Source organism: Macrobrachium nipponense, chromosome 10, assembly GCF_015104395.2.
Source record: "Macrobrachium nipponense isolate FS-2020 chromosome 10, ASM1510439v2, whole genome shotgun sequence".
NCBI lineage: Eukaryota > Metazoa > Arthropoda > Malacostraca > Decapoda > Palaemonidae > Macrobrachium > Macrobrachium nipponense.
Window position 1 is genome coordinate 102350008 of NC_087204.1, and position 27774 is coordinate 102377781.

The 27774-nt window shown below is 39.3% G+C and overlaps 2 protein-coding genes and 1 long non-coding RNA gene across 14 annotated transcripts in view; 2 read left to right on the plus strand and 1 right to left on the minus strand.

Annotated features, from left to right (window-relative positions):
* The window catches only part of LOC135223840 (dedicator of cytokinesis protein 1-like), a 340518-nt gene that overhangs the window by 22274 nt on the left and 290470 nt on the right, over positions 1 to 27774 (minus strand). For 6 of the 12 annotated variants that reach the window (XM_064262720.1, XM_064262718.1, XM_064262717.1 and 3 more), the window contains 3 exons: positions 26485 to 26616; positions 278 to 397; positions 20 to 140 (listed from right to left, as the gene is read on the minus strand). In XM_064262720.1, the coding sequence (XP_064118790.1) occupies positions 20 to 140; positions 278 to 397; positions 26485 to 26616 (373 nt within the window). Of the gene's footprint in view, positions 1 to 19; positions 141 to 277; positions 398 to 6200; positions 8440 to 26484; positions 26617 to 27774 lie in introns of those variants that run through there. The other 6 variants (XM_064262719.1, XM_064262716.1, XM_064262714.1 and 3 more) reach the window with 4 other exon arrangements.
* LOC135223841 (tigger transposable element-derived protein 1-like) lies at positions 13344 to 16488 on the plus strand. The gene is made up of 6 exons (XM_064262723.1): positions 13344 to 15364; positions 15491 to 15586; positions 15692 to 15760; positions 15862 to 16001; positions 16149 to 16231; positions 16361 to 16488. Exon 1 carries the CDS (start codon positions 13549 to 13551, stop codon positions 14644 to 14646), a length of 1098 nt encoding a protein of 365 aa, XP_064118793.1. The 5' UTR covers positions 13344 to 13548; the 3' UTR covers positions 14647 to 15364; positions 15491 to 15586; positions 15692 to 15760; positions 15862 to 16001; positions 16149 to 16231; positions 16361 to 16488.
* LOC135223843 (uncharacterized) lies at positions 17293 to 17741 on the plus strand. The gene is made up of 2 exons (XR_010316600.1): positions 17293 to 17387; positions 17578 to 17741. It is a non-coding gene; the product is annotated as an uncharacterized LOC135223843 (long non-coding RNA).

Here is a 27774-nt window from a genome sequence, read left to right on the forward strand (position 1 = left end):
ACCAAAAATTGACACCTACTGGAGAGTTTACCTGCTCACTCAGCTCAATAATAGGCTGCGGTGGTGGTTGTGCCAGAACTTGCGAGTCTGGCCGGTCAAACCACTGTGTTGAAGTGAAGCTTTCACGGCGCAAGAGTTTGCTGTACAGAATAAAAATATTAAAAGCCAAGTTCCAAATGGCAATACAAAATATTTTGTTTGACCAATTTATCTATGACTCAACTTTTATAGGTATACATATCAGACTGTCATTAAAACTGATCAAAATAACAATTACCTGATGCTCTTTTCTTTCTTGGTTGATTTGGACCCACTGCTACCAGAAAGACCATGATCAGGTAATGAACTTTTATGGTTACGGGGCAAAGTTCCTCCTTTGCTCTTGGCTGGACTCAGTCTGAGAGGAAAAAGATGAAATTTTCAAAATGGCTTGCACTATAACTGAATTATCTTTGCTAAGGAATAAAAATCAATGTTTTTTATAAGTGCCCTTTTAACTGTTATATTCACCATTATGTATTGTCCTTTACAAGGCAGCTTTAGTCAACTCGAACTTACCAGAAGTGAAAGTTTTGAATGTTTTTGCTTCACTGTACACTAAAAACTCCCTAAATATGAAACTCTAATCACATAACATACATTCTTCAAGTCCCCTGCATGACGTTACAAAACTAAATGACACTGTTTGCCAAACATCACTACATTATACAATGAGTATATTCAAAGAAGCATTAGGTTATCTTATCTCTAATCCAAATAGAACAAATTTTAAAAGCAAAACTGACACTCCCCACCAAACAGCTAGAATAAGTTCCATTACACACTGCAGTCTCTTGTGCGCTCAGAACTTATAAAAATAAAAATACTGCACCATATAAGTCCTCAAATCCTAAATACTGTACATCAAAATTTCCTTAAATTATGGTAATTCGGTTGCACGAAGTGAAGATCATGCAAATTCCAGCATTATACTATGCCGGAAACAGGCTTCCATTGTACGTATAATAGTGTACATTAATATCTTCATGCATCAGTTTGCAAGAGTTTAAACAGTGGAGTTATGATGATGAGAATTTGGAGGAAGTTAGCATTGCAATACAACTCCTGGGAAGGTAAACGTGCCATACTTTATCTCTTTATTCATCTTAAGTTTCTATACATTATTTACCCTAAAAGCTAAAGATCCTATAAAAAAAGGTCCAGAGATACATACGAGCAGCACACAGTGAGATCTCCATTCAAATTTCACAAGATATATATCAGAAAGTGTAAATAATAACCCTTTCCAAGGGAGTTTCAATAACTTTTTGGGTTTCACTTGATGAATGTGCGTGCTATAGCATACACGTGACAGTTCTGATAATGTATGAATAAGACTGGTCAAAATACAAATGTTTTGTCTATCTTAATCTATTTGCTTGCTCAAATCCAAAAACTGATGTTATATATTTAAAAATCTTCTCATTACTACACAGCCAATTATTCACTATTAAAACCATTTGTGCATAGTATTTGCACATATAACAGGTTAAGAAGCTAGCATCAGCTTTCATGCTACAAAATTAATAATCTGGCTCAGATTTTTGTTATTTCCTTAGTAAATGAAAGGCATTTTTTCATTACAGATTCCTTGAGACATCACTCATTCAAATGTTTAAACAGATATACTGTTCTCTAAATCCAAGTTTCTTAATGCGTAAACTTATTCTCTCCCTCTCCGTATGGTGCAATGTTGGCCAAAGTTGTCACCAATAAGCATAACCCTTTATATCCCTTCAGGTGAATTACAAGAAAGTTGGTAATAACCACTGAATTTTATATTTTAGAGGATCCTGATAATCAATTGATGGTAAATACATCCTTCAAAAATATCTCATGCATTGAGAGAGAAAATGCAACTTACTCAATGAGTAAAATGGTGATGTTATCATTTGGGGACAATTAGTAGTACTTGGTGATCAGTGATTTCAAAGAAGTTATAAAAGTTATAGATAATAGTTGCCACTGAGCTCAATACACTTCACCCTTAATGTCAGTCCTAATTTCACCGATCATAAACCTATAGAAAAAGTTGAGTGGCATTTATCATACGAACCTCGAGGCAATATCAGTTAAGTGCTGTGCCAGAAGTGGGCATGATTCGTGCAGAATAAACAGAGTTACTAACAATAATTTTGGTAAGGGCCTAGCCTTAACAGAACGTGAATTTATCCATTATCATGATAATTTATCTCATATGGAAGAGAGCTCTAGGTATTTTATCTGAGCCTAATGGAGCTCATATGGGTAATGTACGTATTCTATTTCCATGAATTCCAACAAGGCATTAATTCTGAGAGGAAATATGATCCTGCTAATGAAGGTTTTTTTAAAATCAGGATGCCTATTACTGCAGTTTATTTCACCCTGATTGATAGTTAACGCTGTTACAATGTAAGGACTAAGAAGTAAAATCCCTACATAAAAATGGTTTCAAAAGTTTTAAGAAGTTAAACAAGACTGGCTGCAAAACTTTCAGCAAAAATGATTTAAAACATATAGAGCAAATAGTGTTGTCAACACATACAATCAATCTACATGACTTTAGCTGCTCACTCATGACTCAACTTTCAAATCACACTGCACCATACCAGCAGCATAGCATATACGTACATACTATTGTATTTTTATGCAAAAAATGTGCATGTAGAAACATCATTATGCAATTTTTAACATCTGAAATATCATTTTTTTCAAAAGTTCCCAATACTACCTAACTTCCACTTTATTACACTACACTTGCTATGAAAAAATTTTTGCTTCTATTAGAAATTCCAATGTCCGTGGTTAACAAATTTTCACAATGATATGCCTATTTGCAATACTATTACTATTTTCCTATGGAAATGTGTCTAACCAGCTTTAAATAATTATCTGTCATTTGTGGATTTCTTAAAAAACTAACAAACCTTATGCCAATAACAGAGGAACAATTCATATATACAACCTCATAATAATTCTACACTGTTCGCACTCAAGTCATTAATTCTAGTTTATTACAAAAATTTACATAGCAAAAGTTAAATGCATCTGAATATAGTTCATCCAAATTTTCTAATATTTACAATATTTACCATTAAAACTTTATTTTTACACTAACAGCAAATGCAGGAAAGTTTAAGTATGTAAGTTGTCTATGACTACTACCCTGAACAATTTAAGTAGGAAACACTGTAGACAAAAAGGAAGAAACTATAACCTAAAAATATATACTATGTACTACTATCGAGATGAAAATGTCAATCGTAGGCCCTTGGAAGAAAGTAGTACAATATCAAAGTACTAACATTCATAGCATTAAAGTGAGAAATAGTAGTAGGCCTTTAAGATACAAACATGACACACACTGTGATAATTATTTGTTTAAACATGTCACACATTTCAGTATTTGAAAAAAAAAAAAATTAGAAAGGGGCAAATAATTCAAGTCATAATTTTAGGTGGTGTGTGATTAGTCCGCAGTCTTCTTCAGCCACGGTTATATACAATTAGCAAGGACATCAACAGAAAGAAAAGAGCAAAACCCCATTGGATTTGGAGGAAGACAATGATCATCTATACACTGAACACAAAAAAATAAGATGTGCATAAGAACACCTTAAAAACATTAACATATATGTCAAAAACGTTCAGTCATTCTATTGTCCTAATCCCAGTGCGCTGAAAACTCTACAATACAGTACACACTTTTAATAATATAAAAGCTGCATTAAAAATGTGGTGACAACTAAGATGATGGTGATTACATAAAGGAGAAAGATAAGCATGTTGTCCTGATATTGCTAAGTTCCCATACTACATTATGTATTTTCCTAGCTCTTCTCTTTTAAAGTGAACTGCCTTTTCTGCAGGCAAGAGGAAATGAAAACAAAAATTATAAATACTTTTTACCACAAACAGTCCCAAAAGGTCATCTACATAACATAGCTACAACCCTAATCATCAGTGGAAGGATTCCTCAATTTGAGCAAATACCCAAAAGTGCAACAATGAAGTCACCTTTTTGTGTTGCTAAGTTTGGTTATGAATGTAATACGTGGTGTACTATTACCCTCCAAGTGTTGTAAGCTAAGCAGTGATGCTGCACTTCCTTTCATCAGTTTTAATGCCAGGAAGATATCAGAAACAGTACAACAGAATTGTTCTTTTTTACACGTCTCACCCTGTAAGGTTATGAGCCGAGCGATTCTTTATACAGTAGTACAATGAAAAGGAAAGTGCAACAATACCATCATATTCTTCAGTTACATTTCACTTCCCATATCATCTTTAAATTATCCTTGGGTGCCGCACTTCAGGATGTTTTGACCTCAATACTATTAAGGTAGTTTTTAATCTGATTCTAATGTTATTTAACACTTCCTCATCAGGATGAAACTCTCTTGTAATCATTCAAAAATACTAAACTAATCCTTGAGATATGCCTTCTTTGAGGCTCGGTGTTCTCTTCATTTCGGAACATCTATTCAAAGCTTACCAGTTACCTACCCAGACTGCTTGGTTTTTCTGTCTATTGCTTTAAAAACCACCTAAAACATTGCAACCTCTTCCAGCATTAAAATTTCCTAGTCATTTATTTCACTTTGCTCGTTACTTACTTCTCACTTAACAATTTCAAGTTGAACTTTCAAATATATGAGACAGTGTCAGTAAGCTACACTTGAACATCTTACAAAACAGTAAAAAGTTGTACTATGCTCACTTCACCAAGTACTCTGACATTACAATAAAACTTTGTTTCTTGTTAATTTCAATGCAATGAAGTTTGCTATCATGTAATATACCTGCAGCTCTCTTGATAACCTAAGCAAAGGTGCTGAACCCTTCAACAGTGTTACTCTTCAATGGCTGTATTTCCACTCATAAGAAGATGCACCTGCTTTAAAGTCACCAGCATCAAATAAAAGTGCAAGGATGGGTTTCCTATAAGAATCTCCATGTGTCCATGAAGAACAAAGACTAATCACTTTGATTTTGGTTGTGATCACAGCCAAAAACTGGATCAGTAGATTCTTAAGAAACTGTGGGAAAGGTTAGTCATGGGCGATGTACAACACTATTACACTTTGGCATATGTACTTGGATTTATCAAAACGATACTGCTCTGGCTAACCAATTCCTGTATTGACCAGGTGCTACTTTAAATTAAATTTTCCTCAATATTCTAAAGGTAAGATTCATTTTACAAAGCATAACCTTTCCTTTAACAATGGTTACTAGTGTAAATACTTTCCTACTTTGTTAAGGAAGTCATTCTGTATCATCAGTAACATTATATTACACCTTCTTTAAATATTGTAATGCTGTACATTTCAAAGTATACCTTCTATATCAGCATAAAAATAAAGAAAAAAGTTCAAATAATGAATCCTCTCTTGGGGTACAAACATACACCATATAAAACCTAAAGCCAAAGTACAAACCTGTATCTGATATGTAATGTCAAGTGCAAAATACCATACATTACTTAGCAGTGCCCTCATTGTTAACACTTCCACTCCAGATAGGATAGATTATTATTACTTTATTAATGCAGCAGCTTAACCAGTCTACTCAACAGGTAGGACAGAATGTAACCATGAAGTAAAATTGCTGGTTTTTAATCCCCATCACAAATTGAGCTTCAGGCAGAAAAATATTACAAAAAACCAGACATACAATTATGGCTTCACAGTCTTTAAAAATGTGCTGTTTTGCTTTTATATTTTCACTCTCAATAGTATCTGGAAAACAAGTCTGAATATATGCACAGTGCACATGACTACAATGCACAAGATAGAAACTGGTCAACATTATTCTGAGCACTTGAAAGGATTCATTGAGAGAGAAATTTGAGGAGAACATACTACGTAAATGCACAAATATAAAATCTAAAACTCAACAGTTCATTTCAGGCAACCTGGAGCCCATAATCAGGGCTTCAACTGGTTGCAGTGGTGAACTATCATCATCCAGAGTGGACAGAAAAAACTGAATGCATACAAAAATCTAGAGAAATCCATACTAGCCACATTACAAAAAAAATGTTGAAGAAAGCTGTCCAAGAATAGTACATTTAGTCTTTGAAATACATACATACATACACTACAATTATATTTCATGCAGAGACAATGATGCACAGACAATAGGAGTCATGGGATTTACCTGTCTCAATAGGGGCACAATCCTGTGGTGTTAGCCAGAGGAGCCTAAGGGGGTTACTTGAGTGAGGAGAAAGGTTAGGAATGATATAGAGGACAGGTACAACAAGTCAGGAAACAGCAAAGGTTAGTAAACAGTATTAGTTTTCAATTAGCTGCACTGGAAAGTGGGACAGTTGATGTTAATAAAGACAACAGCTTATGCAAGAAGTCAAAGGAAAAAAACAGATCATTTGAAAATATTCCTGAGGAAGACAAAGTACAGTACAGTCACAAAATTCAAAGTTAAATGAATATTCAGAAGTATTCATGAGGTAAAAAGAAAATACTGTGAGAGAATATACTATCAAGAAACATGATAAAATTCCTTAAGATGTTTTGTGTGTGTTTAATGAAATGTTTACAATGAATCCACTAAAAAAGCTAAGAACGGTATAAAAAAAAAAAGAAGACAGCTGAGTGTTACATCAGAGCCTACTACAGGACCTATCTTAATAAATATATAAAGCAAACATGACAAATTTTTAATCAATTTGTATTTTTCATAACTAACAAACCTGAGGTCTTAACATTAGGATAATCTTCTAGCGCCAGCTGGAAATGCGGTAAAATTAATAAAAAACTTGTGTGTGATCCTGGGACTAATGGCATCTGTACTTGCTCACGGGGTATTTGGGAGCTTTTTAAATGCTTGACGGTCACATGATGTATAGCACCAAATGAAATCATATATATTGTTCCCATAAAAGCAGGCAAGGGCATATGCAATCTTATTTTTTTTTTAAATACTTATTTGCTTTATCATCTACATGCAATTATCCAGCTATATTTCAAAGGCAACAGTATATCAAGTCACAATCATCTTTGATGGACTTGAACAGTTTTGGTGGATTTTATATATAAAAAAAAATCGAATCATATTTTTGTGTAATAAAAAATCATTATTTGATAATTAAATTTTTTACACCAAATGTGTACGTGATTTGACGTAATATTTAATTTTGCTTGTTTCCTTTGATTTTCACAATTTTAAACATTAAGATAAAACATCATAGTTTCCATTTTAATATACGGCAAGTATCCACCAAAATTTATCGGTTCCTCGTTGTACAAGTGGTTAACTTGCTGGCTTACCGATTCAGTAGTCAGAGTTCGATTCCCGGCTCTGCCAACGTGGAATCAGAGGAATGTACCTCTGGTGATTAGGGTTAATTTCTCGATATAATGTGGTTCAGATCCCAAAATAAGCTGTAGATCCCGTTGCTAGGTAACCAACTATTTCCAAGTCATGTAAAATTATCTAATTCTTTGGGCCAGCCCTAGGAGAACTGTTAATCAGCTCTGTGGTCTGGTTAAACTAAGATATACTGAACCAAAATTTTTCACTTTCCTTAAAGTGAAAATAACCAACTTCACAACTCCAACCAAACAACTCTTACTTGACTTTAAAGCTCGCCTTATAAGCAATTAAAGCCTCAGATTACTTTTAGTTAAAAAACCATGGAAAAAATTTACCTGCCACTTTTATTCTACTATTTTCTTTGAGCAAGACACTGAAATATTTAAATTATTGAAAGAAAATAGTATTAAGGGTAAATCACATGGAAAATCATTGGAGGGGCCAAACAGTTGATTTTGTAACCTTTAGGCTGTGATCATATCATCAAATACAGTACCGTAAACAATTAAAGATGAAAACCTGACGGCTATGAAAATTATCGGTTCAAAAATGTGTCATGACAAAAACCATATCAATTCTGAGGTTTATGCCTTTGCCTGAGGTGCACTGCTTCACTTCTTGTAATTTGCCATCATACAAAAGTGCAAAACTACCAGTTAGTTAAAAGTACTGATTTGAAAATTTGAAAATTCACCCAGTGATTTAGTAAAATATGTGTATGTACATTAGGAAAATGTTCAATTTAAGGTACTCAACAATTTCTGCCACCTTAATATTTTTAGCGAGACACCACAAGCAAGCACAAACGATTTAAGATTTGATGGAACTTCAGTTCATGTGGTAAAATATGCTAAACTACATTTCAAAACTGGAATATGCTGAAAAAATGCCATGTAATTAAAATTGCATAATAATAATCCTATCCATAAATGTGAGGATCTTCCAGTAAAGCAAAAATAAAATCAGTGATCCTAAACGTGATGAGTGGTTGAAGTGAAACGTGACAAGATATTTGCCGAAGTCATTTTCAGCTGTGTAAGAGATGGGGATTTTGAAAGTCTATTTAGTGTTCCTTGTGATCTGCACAGAATGAACCAAAAGAAAAGAAAAGGAAATGAAAAAAAAAAAAATTCACATGGGTAGTAAGTTTTTTTAAAAGAGTACAGGTGTTGAATGGAAAATTTAAGGGAATAAAATACAGTACGGATTACCAGGTAAAGAAATAAAAAGACATAGGAAGGGGATAAGGAATGGGAAAAAAAGCAATAATTGTTAATATGAGCAATTATTACAGCCAATTAAGTATCATGGATGCATGATATAGGCAAACTAAAATCTAAATATTATACAATCACCTACCAATTAGTCTCTAAACATGAAACAATGCTATAATAACATATCCATATAACTATAATTAGTAATGAGAACAAAAACCTAATACAGAGAGAGTGCTTTCAGGATTTTTTTTTTTTTTTTTTTTTTGTTTTTTTTTTTTTTTTTTTTTAGATAAACCACCTCACTGTCAGTCCACGAGATTTCCGCCACAGATAACCACAGAGGCAAATCAATTTGGCATGAAGCATCTACAACAGCCAAGCCATGTCAACCATATTCTACTACTTTGAAAAGGGTCTACACAAAATTCATTTTTCTTTCTGTGCAAAGGCATCTACTTAACAAGTATATAAGACATATCTACATGCACATGTATCAACATATTCATATGCATGTCTGATTTTAATGTTCAGACGTGATAAATGTGTCACTTTCTATTTTTAAGGAACTGGTGAAATTTCCCGAAGTCAATTCAAAACATCTCGTTTGTAGTTTCATTTCTTTCTTCCCTCTAAAGATATTAAGGAATATACTCAGGGGTCTGACTATAATAAACAACACTCTGATAATAAAATCCTACTATTTGATGCCAACTCACTCACTTCAGTCTACTTAACCTTCTAGTATATTCTAAAGGTGAGGTAAAGCTTTTCAGGGGGGTGATGGCACACTGCAAATCTGCTACTTACAAATAGAAATTTACCAAATGACAAGTTTCAATACATGATTGACTGGTAAAAAACTGGACAATTCATGCAAAATCTACTCATAAGTGTCGACATCTAGAGAGATAAATGCAACTGGATAATCAAAACAACAACAAAGTTATTCATCAGTTGGCCATTTTAGCAAATGCATACTCCACCTTACCTGCTTGCTGAAGGCTTATTGATGTGATACAACAATTCAACTATATGTGCTCAACCACTATAAAAAATAATGACGATAACAATTGTAACACAAGAAATATAAAGTTATACTATAGTAGTAATAAATGACATTTAAGAAACCAGAAGCCAAGAGGTTTATCGACACCGATAAACCACTTACTGGCCCCAAAAATCACTTACCGGCACTGTAAATCTAGTTAACATTGTTAGCCAAGCATTGTAAAACCAGAATGCTGTTAACCAATGCTGCCAATAAGCAGAGACTGCCTCTACATATTTTGATATTTTGAAATGGTGAACCATTTAAGATCCTTTGTAACTTGTTGGAAGTACTGACTACTGAAAGGACTAGTTTTTACATTCTTGGTAATTTCACATGTACCTATTTTTACGTATTTTGATCCCCTCGTCTACCTAGCATTTATTCATTTATTTTATTTCTAAAAGAGCAGCCATTTTTTACCTAACATCAGCTGATTTTAGGCGGGAAACCCAAAGCAGGCCAGCGATCGTCATCTTCCGTTCGTAGATGGGGGGGAATAAAGACTCCTGTACGCCTTAGGGACGTATCCCAAAAGAAGTGTGTAGCTAGCTAGGTACTTCGTAGGCATACTCTTAAGATCTTTTTTCCTGTGAACCTCTCGCTGGCGATATGCTCTGTTTCCAGGATGGCCGCCGGGAGGGGGGATAAGCTGACCTCAAACATCCAAGCTTCGCACATGCATTCCGCCTCAGTCCTCTCCAGGCTGTGACCTAGGACAGATGTCCCAGCCAGCCTCCTCATAAGGCCTACAACGGGGCTAACTGGCGCCCCAGATCTCAGACAAAGCCGACGCCAATTTCTACAAAGGTCCACTTACATAAGGCTTCCAGGTATGTCTTGTGATACAGTCATATTGCCAGTTCTTTCCCTCCGAGTCAAGTAACTACTCCACATTTTCACAATTCAAACTCCTAATTCTCAAATGACATCCCTTTGTTCCTTTCCTTGCCTCGTGGCCGCATGCAACCTTTTGTGATCGTCCCAGACATATCTCATTTAAACACCAGAGTTCCTTCCCCAGTGTGTTAGATAAAACTGAATAACTGTAACTTGTCGAAGAACTCTTTATTTTATGCTGTTTCTAATCTGGGAACTCTTCCAGATCTACGCACGAGTCACGTGTCCAAGTCTCCCCGCAAGTGCTGCCTTAACGCAAGATAACTTGAGTAATTTCGGAAACCAGCATTTACGTGAATCGGATTTTAGCCAGCTCTCCCATTGTGAGAGATAAGAGTGGCCCACGTACAGCCCAGTTGCTTTGCCTTTCAACTGTCTTGTAAATAAATGTAATGTAAATTAATCTGCTGGTTTTCAATGGCGACCTTTCTCTAGAGTAAAATATTTCAAACAACCTTTTTTAAGGTAAGTTATTCTGCATTTTTCGCTCTAATATTTTCCATTTACGTATTTTGGGCCACTACGAGGCTGGCTCATACATAAAAGTGGCGACCTTGCCAGGATCGAACCCGGGCCTGCTTAAAAAGCTTGTAAATTGCGTTATCCCTTGTAAAACGTAAATCTGTAAATGATTTTTTACAAAGCATAAATTGAATAAAGCATACTTGCGCGGGAGACACACTGACTCACGGTAAGGTATATCATTCATATAATACAGTGAGTCCTTGGGTTACGCCGGTTTTGACTTACACTGTTTCGTGGTTACGAATGCGCCCCCTTAAAAATATAAAAAATAATATTATGTGTCGTTCCGTCTTAAGCGGTTTAGCGTCGTAACGACGTAAACAAACGCGAACTAGTTTCAGGCGCACGGTGGAAGAATACGGCGTCGCTTCCCTACGCTCAGTCCTCGCCCATACGCCATTTTGGTTGTTTACGCTGCCTCTCTCTCTCTCTCGTGTTGTATCGTTTTTGTAACTTTTTGCCCTTGGTTATGGCTCCCAAGCATAAGGCAGACTCTTCTGATGGTAGTGCATCGAAGAAAAGAAAGGCCATCACCATGGAAGTTAAAGTGGACATTATAAAGCGATCTGAAAAGGGAGAAACGCCAACAAACATTGGCTGGTTGCTTGGCCTTAGTCGTTCGACTGTTGCTACCATTATCAAAGATAAAGAGTGCATCGTTGAACATATTTGTGGTATATTATTATTTAAGGATGTACTATGTTTTGCTCCTGCCTTCTCCTTCTCTGTTTTGTAACCCTAGTTTAATACGAGCGTTGTCCCATCAAGAAGCATTATCTCACTTTGTTTACATACGGGACTCTGAGAGACAATGGTGGTCAATACACCATACCAACATATCTGTTAGGTAATTATTAGTAATATTATATGGTAAAGATTACTGGCATTGTAAGGGATATTATCATTTACTATTGTCATTGTAAATATACTGTACTAGATTATTAAGGAAGGAATTTGTATTTGTTTCAGACTGTAGTACAGTGGACCCCCCGTATTCGCGGACTCACACATTCGCGGATTTCTCTCGGGAACGTTTCCCCGCATTATTCGCGGAAAATTCGCGCATTCGCGGTATTTTTCTAAGAGAAATATCCACAAATTCCTGGTTTTTGTGATCAATTTCATCATAAAATGCACTTTTTGTGATAAAACTATTAAAAAACCAAGTACAGGCGGTCCCCGGGTTACGATGGTTCCGGCTTACGACGTTCCGAGGTTACGACGCTTTTTCTTAAATATTCAATGGAAATTCCGTCCTGGGTTACGACGCTTGTTCCGAGGTTACGACGCTGACGCTTCCGACGCTCCGAGTTAACGACGCTTTTAAAAAACAAAAAAAACGCATGCTATGATAAAAATCCTTTATAGTTTAGCACAGTACATAATAAAAATATGTTTTTGGTTACATTACAACAAAAATTTTGAGGTTATGATGATTTTTGACACTTTTTTTTTCGTATTTTTTTAATTTTTTTAGTGACGCCGCATATGCGGAACTAGTTTGCGGGCGAATGAATACACTAGCTTGGGATGCGCAGTTTAAAACAGTCCAAAAGCACAAATATAATGAAAAATCATTGCTTGTTTCCAGTACATAATTAAAAAAACTAAGTTTCTGGTTAGATTACAACACAAATTCCAAGGTTACGACGTTTTGTTATGCTTTTTAACGATACCTCATATGCAGAACTAGTTTTTGAGCGGAGGTGCATAAATTAATTAACGCTATTAAACTGTATGGTAAATTGACCGAACAACGACCTCGGACGGTCGAGGACGCCAAGCGTAACAATACGAAAGGACGCCACTTCAATCGCGTGCCTGCCTGCATTTCACTAGGTTGTGTGCTGAGACGTTGCTGAAATTCCTTGCCATTTTCGCAAATTTACAATGGCTCCTAAACGCCAAAGTACTTCCTCCGATGATAGTTCATCCAAGAAGAGGAAGGTCATCACGATGGAGGTCAAATATGACGTGATAAAGCGTTCGGAGAAGGGAGAAACTAACACCGAAATAGGCCGTTCTTTAGGCTTGAGCAGGACCACGGTGGTAACCATTGTGAAGGATAAGGAACGTATTCTGAAGCATGTTAAGGATGCTGCACCGATGAAGTCAACGGTGATAAACGAGAAGCAACGTAGCCAGAGCATTGTTGAAATGGAGAAATTGCTCATGATCTGGCTGGAGGACCAGAACCAGCGACGTGTTCCGGTGAGCTTAAGTGTGATCCAGGAGAAGGCTAGAGCGCTGCATGAGGCAGTAGTGAAAAAGTTTGGCGAAGGCAGTGCTGGTGGTGAATTTTCCGCGAGTAGAGGTTGGTTTAACCGTTTTAAGGCTCGTGCAAATTTGCATAATGTGAAGCTGCAAGGTGAAGCTGCTAGTGCTGATAGCGAAGCAGCAGAAAGTTTTCCAGGTGGTTTGGCTGAGATAATTAAGGATGGTGGTTACACGGCTGACCAAGTCTTTAATGTGGATGAGACTGGATTATTTTGGAAAAGAATGCCAAATCGAACGTACCTTTCCAAGGAGGAGAAGTCAGCACCTGGCCATAAAGCTGGAAAGGAGCGACTGACTTTGCTGTTTGGGGCCAATGCAAGTGGTGATTTGAAACTGAAGCCCTTGCTGGTGTATTTGGCCGAGAATCCCAGGGCTTTCAAGGGCATTTTCAAGAGTCAACTCCCTGTGATTTGGAAATCTAACAAGAAGGCGTGGGTTACCTTAATGGTCTTCGAAGATTGGTTCAATGACCATTTCGTGCCAGCAGTGGAGCGGTATTTGACTTCGAAGGGTCTGCCTTTTAAGGCCCTCTTAGTCCTGGACAATGCCCCTGGTCACCCTTCAAATTTGAGCGACATGCATCCTAATGTGAAGGTGGTGTACCTCCCACCCAATACCACATCGCTGATACAGCCAATGGACCAGGGAGTAATAGCTAATTTCAAGGCTTACTACCTTAGAAGGACCATACGTTTTGCTTTGAGGGCCATAGAAGCTAACAAGGAGTTGACACTGAAGCAATTCTGGAAGGGCTACAACATTGCAGATGCAGTGAAGAACATTGCAAGTGCTTGGGACGAGGTGAAGACGACCACTTTAAATGGGGCCTGGAGGAAACTGTGTCCACAGTTTGTGCACAGTTTTGAAGGCTTTGACCAGGCAGAAGACGTCGAGACTGTGACGAGGAAGATCGTAGGGCTAAGCAAGAGGCTGCAACTAGATCTTGAACCTGATGATGTAACAGAGCTGCTGGCTTCCCATGGAGAGGAATTGTCTGCAGAGGACTTACTAGAACTTGAACAACAAATGATTGAGGAAGAGGAGGCGGCACCAGAGCCAAAACCCAGGTCATTAACTGTGAAAGGCTTGTCAGAGGGTTTTACTCATCTGGAGAGAGCCTTGGCTTCTTTTGAGGCAGAAGACCCTAACGTTTCTAGGTTTGACAAAATCAAGAGAGGAATCATGGATTTGGTGACTTTCTACAAGGAGACCCTGAAGGAGAAGCAGACGAAGAGAAGTGTGCAGTCCAGGCTTGACACTTTCTTTCACAAGTCTCCAGTACCACCACCTCCCACTCCTAGTCCTGGTAAGGAATTCTGAACTGTTTTACTAATTTATGTGTTTACATAGTGTACATATTAAAATGTGTTAATTTTTTAATGTAACAACTAAATGTAAGAGTAAATTGTAACTTCATTAATTTTCATCATTTGTAATTTTATTGCAGAAGTGGTGACAGTTCCAGATCCCCCTGTACTACCTGTGACAGTTCCAGATCTCCCTGTACTACCTGTGACAGTTCCAGATCTCCCTGTACTACCTGTGACAGTTCCAGATCCCCCTGTACCTGGACCCTCTGTATCAGCCCGCCCACCTGTACAATCAGGTAAGCAATTTCATTTTTCTCATTTTCATGTTGGAAATTGTTTACACCCTACATACATACGTACACTAACTTACATAGTGGTACAATGTGTTTGATGTTGCATAACCTTATTATTTTTTTTTTTTTTCATTTCAGACCCCTTTGATAGTGACAGTGACCCAGATGACCCTGAGCCTTTCCATGGTTTTGATGCCTCGCCCTATACATCAGGTAAGGAATCCTTAACAAATTTGTATAAAATGTTTTATAAATTGCTAATAGAAATTTTATTAAAAGTGTACATATGCTACAATTACATCCACCTTATAATATATTTATGTACCCTATCATTCTTTCCAGATGTAGATGTTCCCTCATCAGTTGATACGAGTATCACCTCTCCAGAGCCCAAATCAGTTGATACGAGTAGTATCACCTCTCCCATTCCTTCAGGTAAAAGAATTCTTCATTTTTTATATTGAACATACGTATTACACACTACATATGTCAAACAGTAATAACATGTGCAGTAGTTACAGTAGTAGTAACTATCATTTTATATATTTTTTATCATTCCAGACTCCCAAGCACCTGCCCATCCCACTCCATAGCCCAGCCACCCACTCTCATGTACCATATGGCCATCCCAGTAAGCAAGCCAACCACTAGAATTTGGTAAGGACATTTTTTTTTATTAATGTTTTAATATTACATATGTAATAACCATGTTATGTATGTAACATACATACTATAATCATATGTATTACATTATCATTCCAGACTGGCATGCACCTGTGACTTACATAAACCAGACCTCTACATAGCCTACATGTCTTCATTTTGCTGAAGGTAAGGAATTCTCAGTTGTGTTTAATGTTTGCATACGTACAATAAATTTTGTACACCTAAGTGGTTACATACTGTCCTTTAATATTAATTCTTCATTCCAGACTGCCCATCATCCTAGCCTGTTATCTGTGATAAAGCACACTGAAGTTAGGTTTGGAATGCATCCTTATCATGAATGCTCTACACCTCCACCTCCATCTCCCACAACCTAGGTAACAGCTTTGAGACTCACTAAAAGTTGGTAAGTTATGTAAGGAATTTCTAAATTAAGTTTTTTTTATACTACATGTTATATGTGATATTAAAACACTGTATGGTGCATATTACTGTATGTAACTTACTATGCATAGAGTACTTACTGACAAAAATTATTTTTTGTACATTCCAGAACCCCCTGAATGATGTAGGCTATGGGGCCACATAAGACTTTGTCCATCCAGGGTTACATTGAAAGACAACTTTAAACTAAAAGTAAGGAATTAATTAACATACATTAACTCTTTTAGTACTCTTGATATATCTACAGTAATTAACATATTGCATTCACAACTTTCTGTAGTGTATATTTTGTACACTAATTTTGTTACTTTTTCCTTCCAGAACCAACATTTTTCACACAACTCCAGGTTGTTACTACAAGTGTCATCAAGGGATAACTACAAGTAGAAGCACCATTTTTGGATGGAAAAAACCCTTCAGGAAAGTATACGTATCACATGTAACATGTAGTGTAACAAAGTATGAACAGTAAGGTTTTTTACATACAGTAGTACATATTACATACGTACATAATAACTTTTTTTTACAGGAATTTCCAACCAAGTTTGATTATGTACATATGTACATGTGTTAAACCACTGTACGTTATGGTTACGGTTATGGTAACTTACTAAACATACATAACATGACTTAACTTTGATACTTTTTTGGTACATTCCAGAAAACCAGGACCCCCTCCATGATGCAGGCTATGGGGCCACATAAAACTTTGTCCAGGGTTTACTACATAACATAGCACGACAACTGTAAACTATGTACTACTGTACTAAAGGTAAGGAATTATACATAGTAGTAAACATACATTAAGTAAGTTTTATACGTACATCTACTGACCAAGATCTCTCACATGGGATAAGTGATCAAGGTCCCTCATGGAATTACATACTGTACACTCCCTGCTGAACAGGGGTGTAGACCAATCATTTACAATAATGCATACCAGTTGATATTAAACCACTGTATGGTGCATATTACTGCATGTAACTTACTATGCATAGAGTACTTACTGACAAAATTATTTTTTGTACATTCCAGAACCCCCTGAATGATGTAGGCTATGGGGCCACATAAGACTTTGTCCATCCAGGGTTACAGTGACGACAACTTTAAACTAAAGGTAAGGAATTAATTAACACTACATTAACTAAGTTTTATACATGTTATATATGTGATATTAAACCACTGTATGGTGCATATTACTGTATGTAACTTACTATGCATAGAGTACTTACTGACATACTAATTATTTTTTGTTACATTCCAGAAACCCCCTGAATGATGTAGGCTATGGGGCCACATAAGACTTTGTGCATCCAGGGTTACGTTGAACGACAAATTTAAACTAAAAGTAAGGAATTAATTCACATACATTAACTTTTTTACTCTTGATATAACTCAAAGTAAGGAATTATAAACTAAAAGTAAGGAATTAATTAACATACATTAACTCTTTTACTCTTGATATCTATAATTTACATATTGCATTCAGGACTTTGTGTAGTATTTTGTACTAATTGTGTTATACTTTTACCTTCCAGAGCTACCAGACTGGGATTTTAGTGTACTCCAGGATCTAACAAATACTACTACGAAGTGTACAGTGCATAATATAGTGTTTAGTGTATAATCTAACCTAAGGATTAAGTGTAGTACATTGTGCTTTATAGTGTCACAAGAGTTTAATAAAGAATTATACCTTCAAGAACCATCCTTTGCCATTGAAATAACCACACTACACATCATGCAATATACTTGCATGTCACACAGGTAAGGTCTCTAACTTTTTCTTAGTTTAAGGCATATTTCCAAGTGTCGTTCCGGCTTACGACGATTTCGGCTTACGACGCGCCTCAAGAACGGAAACCCCGTCGTAACCCGGGGACTGCCTGTATGAACATTTTTAGTGGTTTTTCTTAAGTTTTAACTAACGAAATAGGCTGTTTTTAGCGCTTTTATAGGGGTTCCAAACATTCACGGATTCTAACTATTCACGTAGGGGTCTGGTACGCATCCCCCGCGAATACGGGGGGAACACTGTAATGGTTTAAGTTGAGTAAAGCTTGGGAAGCTGCAGCCAAGTGTTTTATTGTCATCACACATGTGAAAGGATCTGCTCCTATGAAAGCGACAGTGATAACCAAGCAGCGTAGTAGTCTAATCATTGATATGGAAAGGTTATTGGTGCTTTGGTTGGAAGACCAAAATCAACGGCGTATTTCAGTCAGCCTTATGGTGATTCAGGATAAGGCGAAAAGAGTGTTTGAAGCATTGAAAAAAGAAAAGGGGGAAGGAAGTGAAAGTGAAGAGTTTGTGGCTAGTAGGGGTTGGTTTATGCGATTTAAGGCTCAGGCCAATTACTATAACCTTAAAGTGCAAGGTGAAGCTGCTAGTGGGGATGAGAAAGCAGCGAGTGAATTTCCTAAAGCGTTGGCTGAGATAATTAAGGAGGGGGGGTTATTCTGCTCAGCAAGTGTTTAACGTGGATGAGACAGGTTTGTTTTGGAAGCGTATGCCTAATCGCACGTGTATCGCCAAGGAGGAGAAGTCAACACCCGGTCATAAAGCCAGCAAGGAGAGGCTAACTTTACTTCTTGGGGGTAATGCAGCTGGCGACTTCAAACTGAAGCCCTTGCTGGTGTATCAGGCTGAAAATCCAAGGGCACTCGAGGGCATTTGGAAGGGTCGACTACCAGTAATTTGGAAGTCAAATAAGAAGGCATGGGTGACACTTGCAGTGTTGAGGACTGGTTTGTAAACCATTTTGTGCCAAGTGTGGAGCAGTATTGCGCCTCCAAGGGTATCCCCTTTAAGGTGTTGCTAGTGCTGGACAATGCCCCTGGACACCCGGCCCAGCTGGGAGACTTTAACCCTAATGTCAAGGTGGTTTACCCTCCACCTAATACCAAGGCCCTTTTACAGCCTATGGACCAAGGAGTGATTGCTTCGTTCAAGGCCTACTACCCCGAAGGACAATTGCTATGGCTTTACAGGCAACTGAAACCAAGAAGGAATTGACTCTGAAGGACTTTTGGAAATCCTACAACATCCATGATGCCGTAAAGAATATTGCTGATTCCTGGGAGGAGGTTAAGCAAATAAACATGAATGGTGTCTGAAAAAAAATTTGTCCTCAATTTGTGAATGATTTCCATGGGTTTGAGGACATAGGTCAGTATGTTATTAAGAACGTTGTTGCCCTGAGTAAGGAAATCAATTTGGAGATGGAGGTTGATTATGTTATAGAATTAGAGCTGCTGGAATCTCATGGAGAGGAGTTGTCTGCTGAGGACCTGATACAACTGGAGAAGCAGATCATAGAGGAAAAAGAAGCACCCACCCCAAAGCCTAAGGCTTTCACAAGGCAGGACTTGGCAAGAGGTTTTGCAGAGTTGCAGCAAGCGTTGGCAACTTTTGAGGCTCAAGATCCCAACTTGGAAAAGTTCACCAGGGTTTCCATGGGCATCATGGATTTGATGCAATGTTACAAGGAGATCTTGGATGAGAAGAGGTTGCTCTCTGTTCAGACTAACCTGGAGCAGTATTTTAAGAAGGTAGAGAGGCCTGCAACAGATCCTGTACCCTCTACCTCAGCTGCCTCTACTACTCCAGACTCACCTGCCCCAGAATCTCCAGCACCTTCTGAATGTTCTGCCTCACCTCCAGACTCACCTGCCCCAGCATCTCCAGCACCTCTGGAGGTTCTGCCTCTCTTCACTAACCTCCCCCAGCATCTCCAGCACCTGCAGCTTCCTCTCCAGTGTGCAAGCCAACCAAATAAATAAAGGTAAGGAATTGTTCTCGCTTCTTTATTAATATTTACATTAATTCATGTGGTATTTTTTCATGTTCCGACTTACACTGAAAATCGTGTTATGACGCATCTTAAGAACAGATCAACGTCGTAACTCGAGGACCCCTTGTATTATTCTTATAACCAGTTAGCATAAGGTACGTTTAGTAGTTATTAGAGAAGTGTTTTAAAAAAGTGTGTTAAGTAGAAATATTATTATTGTAACAACAAAGCGCCGAGCAAACGCTCTGTTAGCTTGTATCGTCTTGTAGGAGAGGAGACAAGCACTTGTGGTAGATAGATACCAGAAAGTACTAGTTCAAACTAGGAAGTGCTTTGCCAGGGTTTATTGCATGTGTTAGCAAGCCTAGCTAGTCAGGAGTGTTCTACTAATAGTTACAGCAAAAGAAGTGTACAATTCTTTTGTCTGTCATATGTTAGGGGAATTCATTTGAACTTAGTTTACATTTCAAGAGTTGGTAACCGCCAGCTCTCCTTGCTCAGCGCTGCGCAGCCTGGCTGGCAGCCAGCCAAAAAACTCTTACACACAAAGGCGGCCATATTTACCCCTTTAAACTTTATCTCAATGATTTAAGCAAATTAACGTAAATCTTGATGTATTAACGTAACGCATATCAATCACCATACTAGGATCTATCATTCTGCCAGAGAAATTAATGTTAATTCACCTTGAATAAGAAATTAGAATTTCGTTGTGTAAACCGCACTGCATTTACAAATCAGCTGTCCTCTGTTCGCTCACTGCACGTTTCACTTAGCATTAAGTTTCATTTCACTTCGTACTTAATGTAACCTCTTTTATAAATGTTTTGCTAACATCGTTTCAAATCCTTACCGTCATTTTCACTTGTCACAAGGACCTAGTAACCTTACGCAAAGTTAATGTAAATCTTAAAAGTAAAATACATTGCAAGAATTGTTAAACTAAACATGTCATTGTAAATTTCATATTAAAATGCAAACCGTTTATCGATAACGTAAAATCGTTCCTCGCTAGCGGGTTCTATTTTCATAAAACTTATTCAAACACAATTCTTCCAGAACTTTAACGTAAGATCATTTAACGCAAGTTGCATCATATTAAACTAACATTATTAGTTCAAGTACATACAAAGGAGTTCGTCATATATTTTTACCCTCTCAGAGAGAGAGAGAGAGAGAGAGAGAGAGAGAGAGAGAGAGAGAGAGAGAGAGAGAGAGAGAGAGAGAAAACCTATTATTCCAAAAGCCAAGAGTACTATGTCTATTACTTACACATGCATCATTAACCTTTAGTCTCTTGTGACTTTCATTTACACTGAGCGTGATACGCGCCTGTGTCCATTGCAGTCTTGCAACCATTATTTCATTTACTGAGTATTTCAGCCAAGGACTGAGCATTTCCAAAACTTGCGTATACCGCAAGCACAAACTGCACAGTGTGCAACGCAACCGCCTTACTTCCATATAAGGAAGCCTACCAGTCTAGGACAGGCCACCACCAGTGCACCACAGGTCTTATCATTTTACAGTGCCACTAATTTGTGACACTGTCCATCGACTGGCTGCTGAAGTACTCCCCCCCTTTTACTTTCTCTCCTCCACCATTACACTCTGCCATGAACAGAGTGCCATTTCATTTCAGTATATTTGAATATACTGCATTTAGTGTCATCCGACAGGACACACCAGCATGCTACCAGTGCTGTTCAAAGGAACACCTCCTGAAGTGCCACAATCCCAGCATTACTAGTGCTGTTCAAAGGAATGCCTCCTGAAGTGCCGCTATTCCAGCACTAGTGCTGTCCAAGGAACACCTCCAAAAGTGCCATTACACCTGTACAGGCCGTACAAGTAGCCATTTACCCGCGTGTCCACCATTATGGAACGCCCATTTCCAGCACTCTACTAGTGCTGTCCAAGGAAAGCCTCCATAAGTGCCATTGCACCTGTATCAGACATACAGGTAGCTCTTTACTTGCGTGTCCGTCATTACGGAACGCCCATTTCATCAGTGTTTCCGTGCATAAGGATTCTTATCCTTCTGGATCACTCCCCAAAGGAACGCCTCCTGAAGTGGACGCCTCCTGAAGTACCACAACACCAGCCACAAGTGCTGTCAAAGGAACGCCTCCTGAAGTGCCGCTGCAACTTTACAGACGTACAGGTAGTTATTTACCTGCGTATCCGTCTTACGGAAGGCACATTTTATTAGTGTATCCGCCATTACGGACCACTCAATCAAGGAACGCCTCCATTTACGGGACACTTCCCCAGTGCCGCAGAGCACCCAGTCTTCTCAGACACATTCCCCATTGCAGAACCCATTTCTAGGCGTGTGCCACGTTACCAAGTAGGCACTCCCATTCCATCCAGTACTATTCCTGGCCATTAGTTCCAAATTTAGCCGAGCCTCTACTGCAGCCTAAGGGAAATGTCTTCCCTTGCTTCCAAGCCCCAGACCATGAGCTGGACTCCCGGTAAGAGGTGGTTGCGGAGGTTCTGCACCACTTGTTGTGTGCATGGGCATGCTGTGGATTCCGACCAGTGCCCAAGTCGATCCCTACTTTGGGATGAGAGCTTCCAGGGTGAACTTTTCCAAGGCTACCATGTAGCCTGGCCTGATGAACCATCTCCTACAGCCTATCAGTAGGTACAAGTCGTGGCCGATGCCGAAGCCCAGGTCTCCCTCATTTCAAGAAAGGCATTGCCTAGGGGTGCCAAAATCCAGAAGGACGAAGAAATTCAGTTCGAATGGATTGACAGTAACCTCTATTCAGTGCCTTCAGTCCTTCTGAAGGTGGAAATGCCCTTATTGGACCAGGAGACCAGGGAAACCACATTGTGCCGCCTGGGCGTAGTTGATAAATTTCATGAGGTCTATCAGGTCATTTTGGGCTGTGATCTCCTCAAACTGTATCTCCCCCCAGACGCAGCTCCCAGTACCAAATGCACCGGACCCCTGCAGCATGCCAGATACCAAGACCTCAGTTTTGTATTCTGAGGCTAGTGCCTCCGATGTTGCTGACCTCATTCCCAGTCATAAGCCTGGCCCTGATCCAGTGCCAGAGCTAGAAATTCCTGCCGCATCCTGCCAGCCTCTTACCGCTTCACCACTTGCCTCTTCCATTTTGGAAACGAGCCAACCAGTCAACCCCGGACTTGTGCCTGAGGATACTTCAAAGGAGGATTCCTTAACATCCCCACATCTAATCACTGCCAGAGAGGACTCTTCACCTGTGCCAGAGCACACTGCCACTTGCCACGGAAGAAGTTCTGGAACAAGTTGTGCCGGGACCGTGGCCGCAAGGGTCACATGTCTGCAAACTACGGAGGGTGCGCAAATAACAATATTCCTGCCATCGCAATGGCCGTCACCAATTCTTCTTCACTAGGACCCCCAGCTAAGGGCCCTATTACCGTCGCACCTCTCCAACGTCATTATCTGCCAAGCCACGTCAGAGCCTTCGACGACTCTGGCGCTCAAATCTCCCTGATAGGGGAAGTCGAATCCCCCAAGGGGCTAACGTTGACCGACATCAACTCATTACGATTGAAGGCATCAATCACATTAAACTGATCCTTCCTACTGTACAACTGAGTCACAGGACCTCACTTCTCCAAGGTTTGTACCCTTGCAGTTGGAAGCTACATTCCAGGAGGTTATGACCTCCTCCTAGGGCAAGACTTGAAGTCTCCCTTGCATTTCAAAAAGCCTAGGGGTCCTAACCCCACAACAAATCACTCCAAAGCAAGGAGCCATCTAAGACCTACTTCCTCCAGGAAATACGGCCACCAAAAGTCTCCCCCGTTACTAAGGAGGGAGATTGATCACTCACAGTTCGGCTGCAAAACCTGCAACGTAATAGGGCACTCCACAAATTGGCCTAAGTGCCCTAGCAAGCTGCCAGCAGCAGACACTGTCCATTCTCCACAAGGCTGAGCCTTCCTAAAGAGACAGGAACCTCTGTCTCCCATTACCAAAGGCACGCTGAGAGGTATTGCACCTCTGGTACCCGTCACAGGTCCAGTCGACCTAAACTCTCTGCCAGGGCCACTTGGCAGCACTGAGCAGTACCAAGCTCCGTCCAGCCTGGACGTAGAGCCACCACAAACCTTGACCTCTGAGCCTGGCCCCGAGCTAGAGCTCTAGCGGCGCCTAACCTAATCAAGGATCCTCCTACAGGAGATCCTCCAACAGGCATGGAGCTTACCGCAGCCCATGGCCACTCTCAAGTCCATGATTCTTCTTCACCCTCACCTCTGTCGCCCGAGGATGAACCTCCGGCAAACCTCACCTTTACACCTCTGGATGACCAGGAACTGCCCGACCAGGAGTCAGCCTGGAGTCCTACCCTTACGATGGCTGTCGCAGCAGCTGAAGTAAGGGCCTCCCGTGCAGTAGGTTCCACCTCTATGATGGTTGCTGCAGATGCCGAAGTAGGGTGTTCTCCTGAAAGCCCTCAGGCTACCACTGCCTCTGCTCCTGATGGCATTTCTGGCCTTACCCCAGAGTCGGTGCCTCCGACTACTCCTAGGACTGGTGTAGCCAGGCCCTGGAGGAATAAGAAGAAGAAGAAGAAGAAGGGACATAGCAAATTAACTAGCTAACCAAAGAGCCACATGCTCTCCTTGGCACCTGTGCCCTAGGTACAGTGTCACCTTAATTTGCAGTGATCCTGAGAAGGTAGCCAGCCTGATCTCTGCCAGTAAACTAACCCTCTAACCCCTAGAATTGGTAATACTAACCCTCATGTAAATGTCATAATTACCTCATTATATTTCCATCCTGGTACACTACTAATCACTCATCATCCTCACGCATCATTACCTCATCTCATGTATTTTAACAATTCAGGTCGATCAACCTCTGCTGTGTGTGCCACACTCTGGAATGATTGCGTCTCTAATTAATTGTAATGAGTAGGTTAGGCTAATAATTTAGTACCAGGCCATTAGGGTAGTAGCAAGTAGAATTTTCAAAGTAACCTTACATAGGGGTAGAGTAGACTGTCGTCACAGACGACCGGTAGTTCTCACTTAGGCTAGACTACATCAACTCAATAAGTTAGTACACTTAGCATCTCCACCTATAAGTTAGGTAGGCCATTGTAGTTAGCCGTATCGCTGCTCTAAAACCTCAGTTAGAGCAGGAGAACTGGGTAGTTGAGACGATCAATTTATTTAGCCGAGGCCTTCACGCCCGAAAGGGAGTGAATGCCTTCTTAACAGGGGGACCTTTTACGTATTTTGATCCCCTCGTCTACCTAACATTTATTCATTTTATTTCTAAAAGAGCAGCCATTTTTAACCTAACATCAGCTGATTTTAGGCGGGAAACCCAAAGCAGGCCAGTGATTGTCATCTTCCGTTCGTAGATGGGGGGAATAAAGACTCCTGTATGCCTTAGGGACGTATCCCAAAAGGAAGTGTGTAGCTAGCTAGGTACTTCGTAGGCATACTCTTACGATCTTTTTTCCTGTGAACCTCTCGCTGGCGATATGCTCTATTTCCAGGATGGCCGCCGGAAGGGGGGATAAGCTGACCTCAAACATCCAAGCTTCGCACATGCATTCCGCCTCAGTCCTCTCCAGGCCGTGACCTAGGACAGATGTCCCAGCCAGCCTCCTCATAAGGCCTACAACGGGGCTAACTGGCGCCCCAGATCTCAGACAAAGCCGACGCCAATTTCTACAAAGGTCCACTTACATAAGGCTTCCAGGTATGTCTTGTGATACAGTCATATTGCCAGTTCTTTCCCTCCGAGTCAAGTAACTACTCCACATTTTCACAATTCAAACTCCTAATTCTCAAATGACATCCCTTTGTTCCTTTCCTTGCCTCGTGGCCGCATGCAACCTTTTGTGATCGTCCCAGACATATCTCATTTAAACACCAGAGTTCCTTCCCCAGTGTGTTAGATAAAACTGAATAACTGTAACTTGTGGAAGAACTCTTTATTTTATGCTGTTTCTAATCTGGGAACTCTTCCAGATCTACGCACGAGTCACATGTCCAAGTCTCCCCGCAAGTGCTGCCTTAACGCAAGATAACTTGAGTAATTTCAGAAACCAGCATTTACGTGAATCTGATTTTAGCCAGTTGCGACCTTTCTCTAGAGTAAAATATTTCAATCAACCTTTTTTTAAGGCAAGTTATTCTGCATTTTTCCCTCTAATATTTTCCATTTACATATTTTGGGCCACTACGAGGCCGGCTCATACGTAAAACTATGCATACATATACATACAGTATATGTCCCAGATGGGTGTAAAATCATACAGACTGTGAGTATGTACTTGTCCTTTCAACAATCAATACTGCCAAGAAGTTAGAAATTATCTTAAATTGTTCATAATTTCACAGATATCAATCATACTTATAAAGCAAATGTTTGCATCTGCATTCAAACCAAACAAATTATACTGTATTGTGCATAACTGTTTTGCCTGCCAAGAACACAGGCTCTGGTAATCCATAACACAATTACAAGAAGCAGTAAAAACTAATGTGTAACACTTAAATTTTCAAATGTTTCTCACCAAAGAATATACATACAACCAACCAAAATAAAAAAGAAAAAATGCAGCCCCAAGGTAAACGACACTCACAGGCATATCTGTAAACTAATCAGCTTGAAATACTAACAACTTACCGATTTATGAACATGAATTCAGAGGAACGTTCAGAAATAGCCTGCAGGCTGCGGCTGAAGCTGTGGCGGAGGTTGTCTGACTTTGGTTCTTCTCTTGGAGATCTCAGTTCTACGCTGTCCGTCTCTAAACTACTGTAAAGCAACCACTTCATGCTGTGGCTTAAAAAGTAGAGCATATAGCATGCATACCAAGCCATTCCTATTGCATTAACAAAGGAGTGTATGCACAGCAAATGTCACTGCAATAGAAACTGCATGCACAAGAGGCTGTTCATTCAGTTACTGAATAAATCTCATCTAACAAGGAATTAAAAGAAAAACTTGTGAAACAAGGACAGAGTGATTTAAAAGGAGTATGAAATCAATTTAACACTTGACCACTTTGTCCGATCAGTAAACAAAACCATGCATTTAATTGCCTAAAACAAATTTTTTATAATTCTGAAGCATATCACTTTAATATTATAAGAGTTTACAGTAAAAATGATGTACAAGTATCATCTTTCCTAGTTAGTAAGATGACACATGAATGATACTACTTTCACCACATCTGAGGAAACAAAAATGGAGTTTTCATATTAAAACTAATATTGTAATACCTACCTGAACACCTGAATTAGCCCTGGTCACCTGACCAGCCCGAACAACACCCCACAAAAATTATCAACATTTAGGTAAAATTTTAACTGCCAGCGCTACCAACGCTGCAGGTAAACATTGTTACCGAGTCACCTGTCCGCAGTTGGCGGCGCTAGCCACCGGCTGACAGTGACTACTGTCAATTGTTAAATCATTAATCATTTGACAAGGGGAGGAGGGTGAGAGTCATTCAGGTAGGTATTACAATATTAGTTTTAATATGAAAACCCCATATTGCAATACACCACCTGAACACCTGAATTAGCCCAATTTACAACATTTACCGTATATACTCGCAAATTATGCGACTTTTGAAACCTAATTTTGAAGCTAATTTTAAGAGGGGTCGCATCATACACACGGTATAAAATTAGCGTACCGTCTATGCTTTCCAAAATCGGCCGATTGCGATAGTTACGACCGGAGGAAAACAATAGATCTTTTAAAAAGTTATGCTTTACTTGTACTTCACTATATCCAATAATATTATATGTATTCTCATATTACTAATGTATTTTAAAATACAAAAGAGCGATCGTGCGCCATTTGCATTATTTTGGTTTTTTACAACATGTTTAACTGTTCTAGACTAACCATCTTTGAATGTCCTTGAGACCAACCCCGAGGCTATAATTATAAGATTATAAGGGT

What these genes read in the sequence shown, in the direction of transcription:
- LOC135223841 (XM_064262723.1), top strand. Translation starts at nt 13,549, where the DNA reads ATGCCAAATCGAACGTACCTTTCCAAGGAGGAGAAGTCAGCACCTGGC.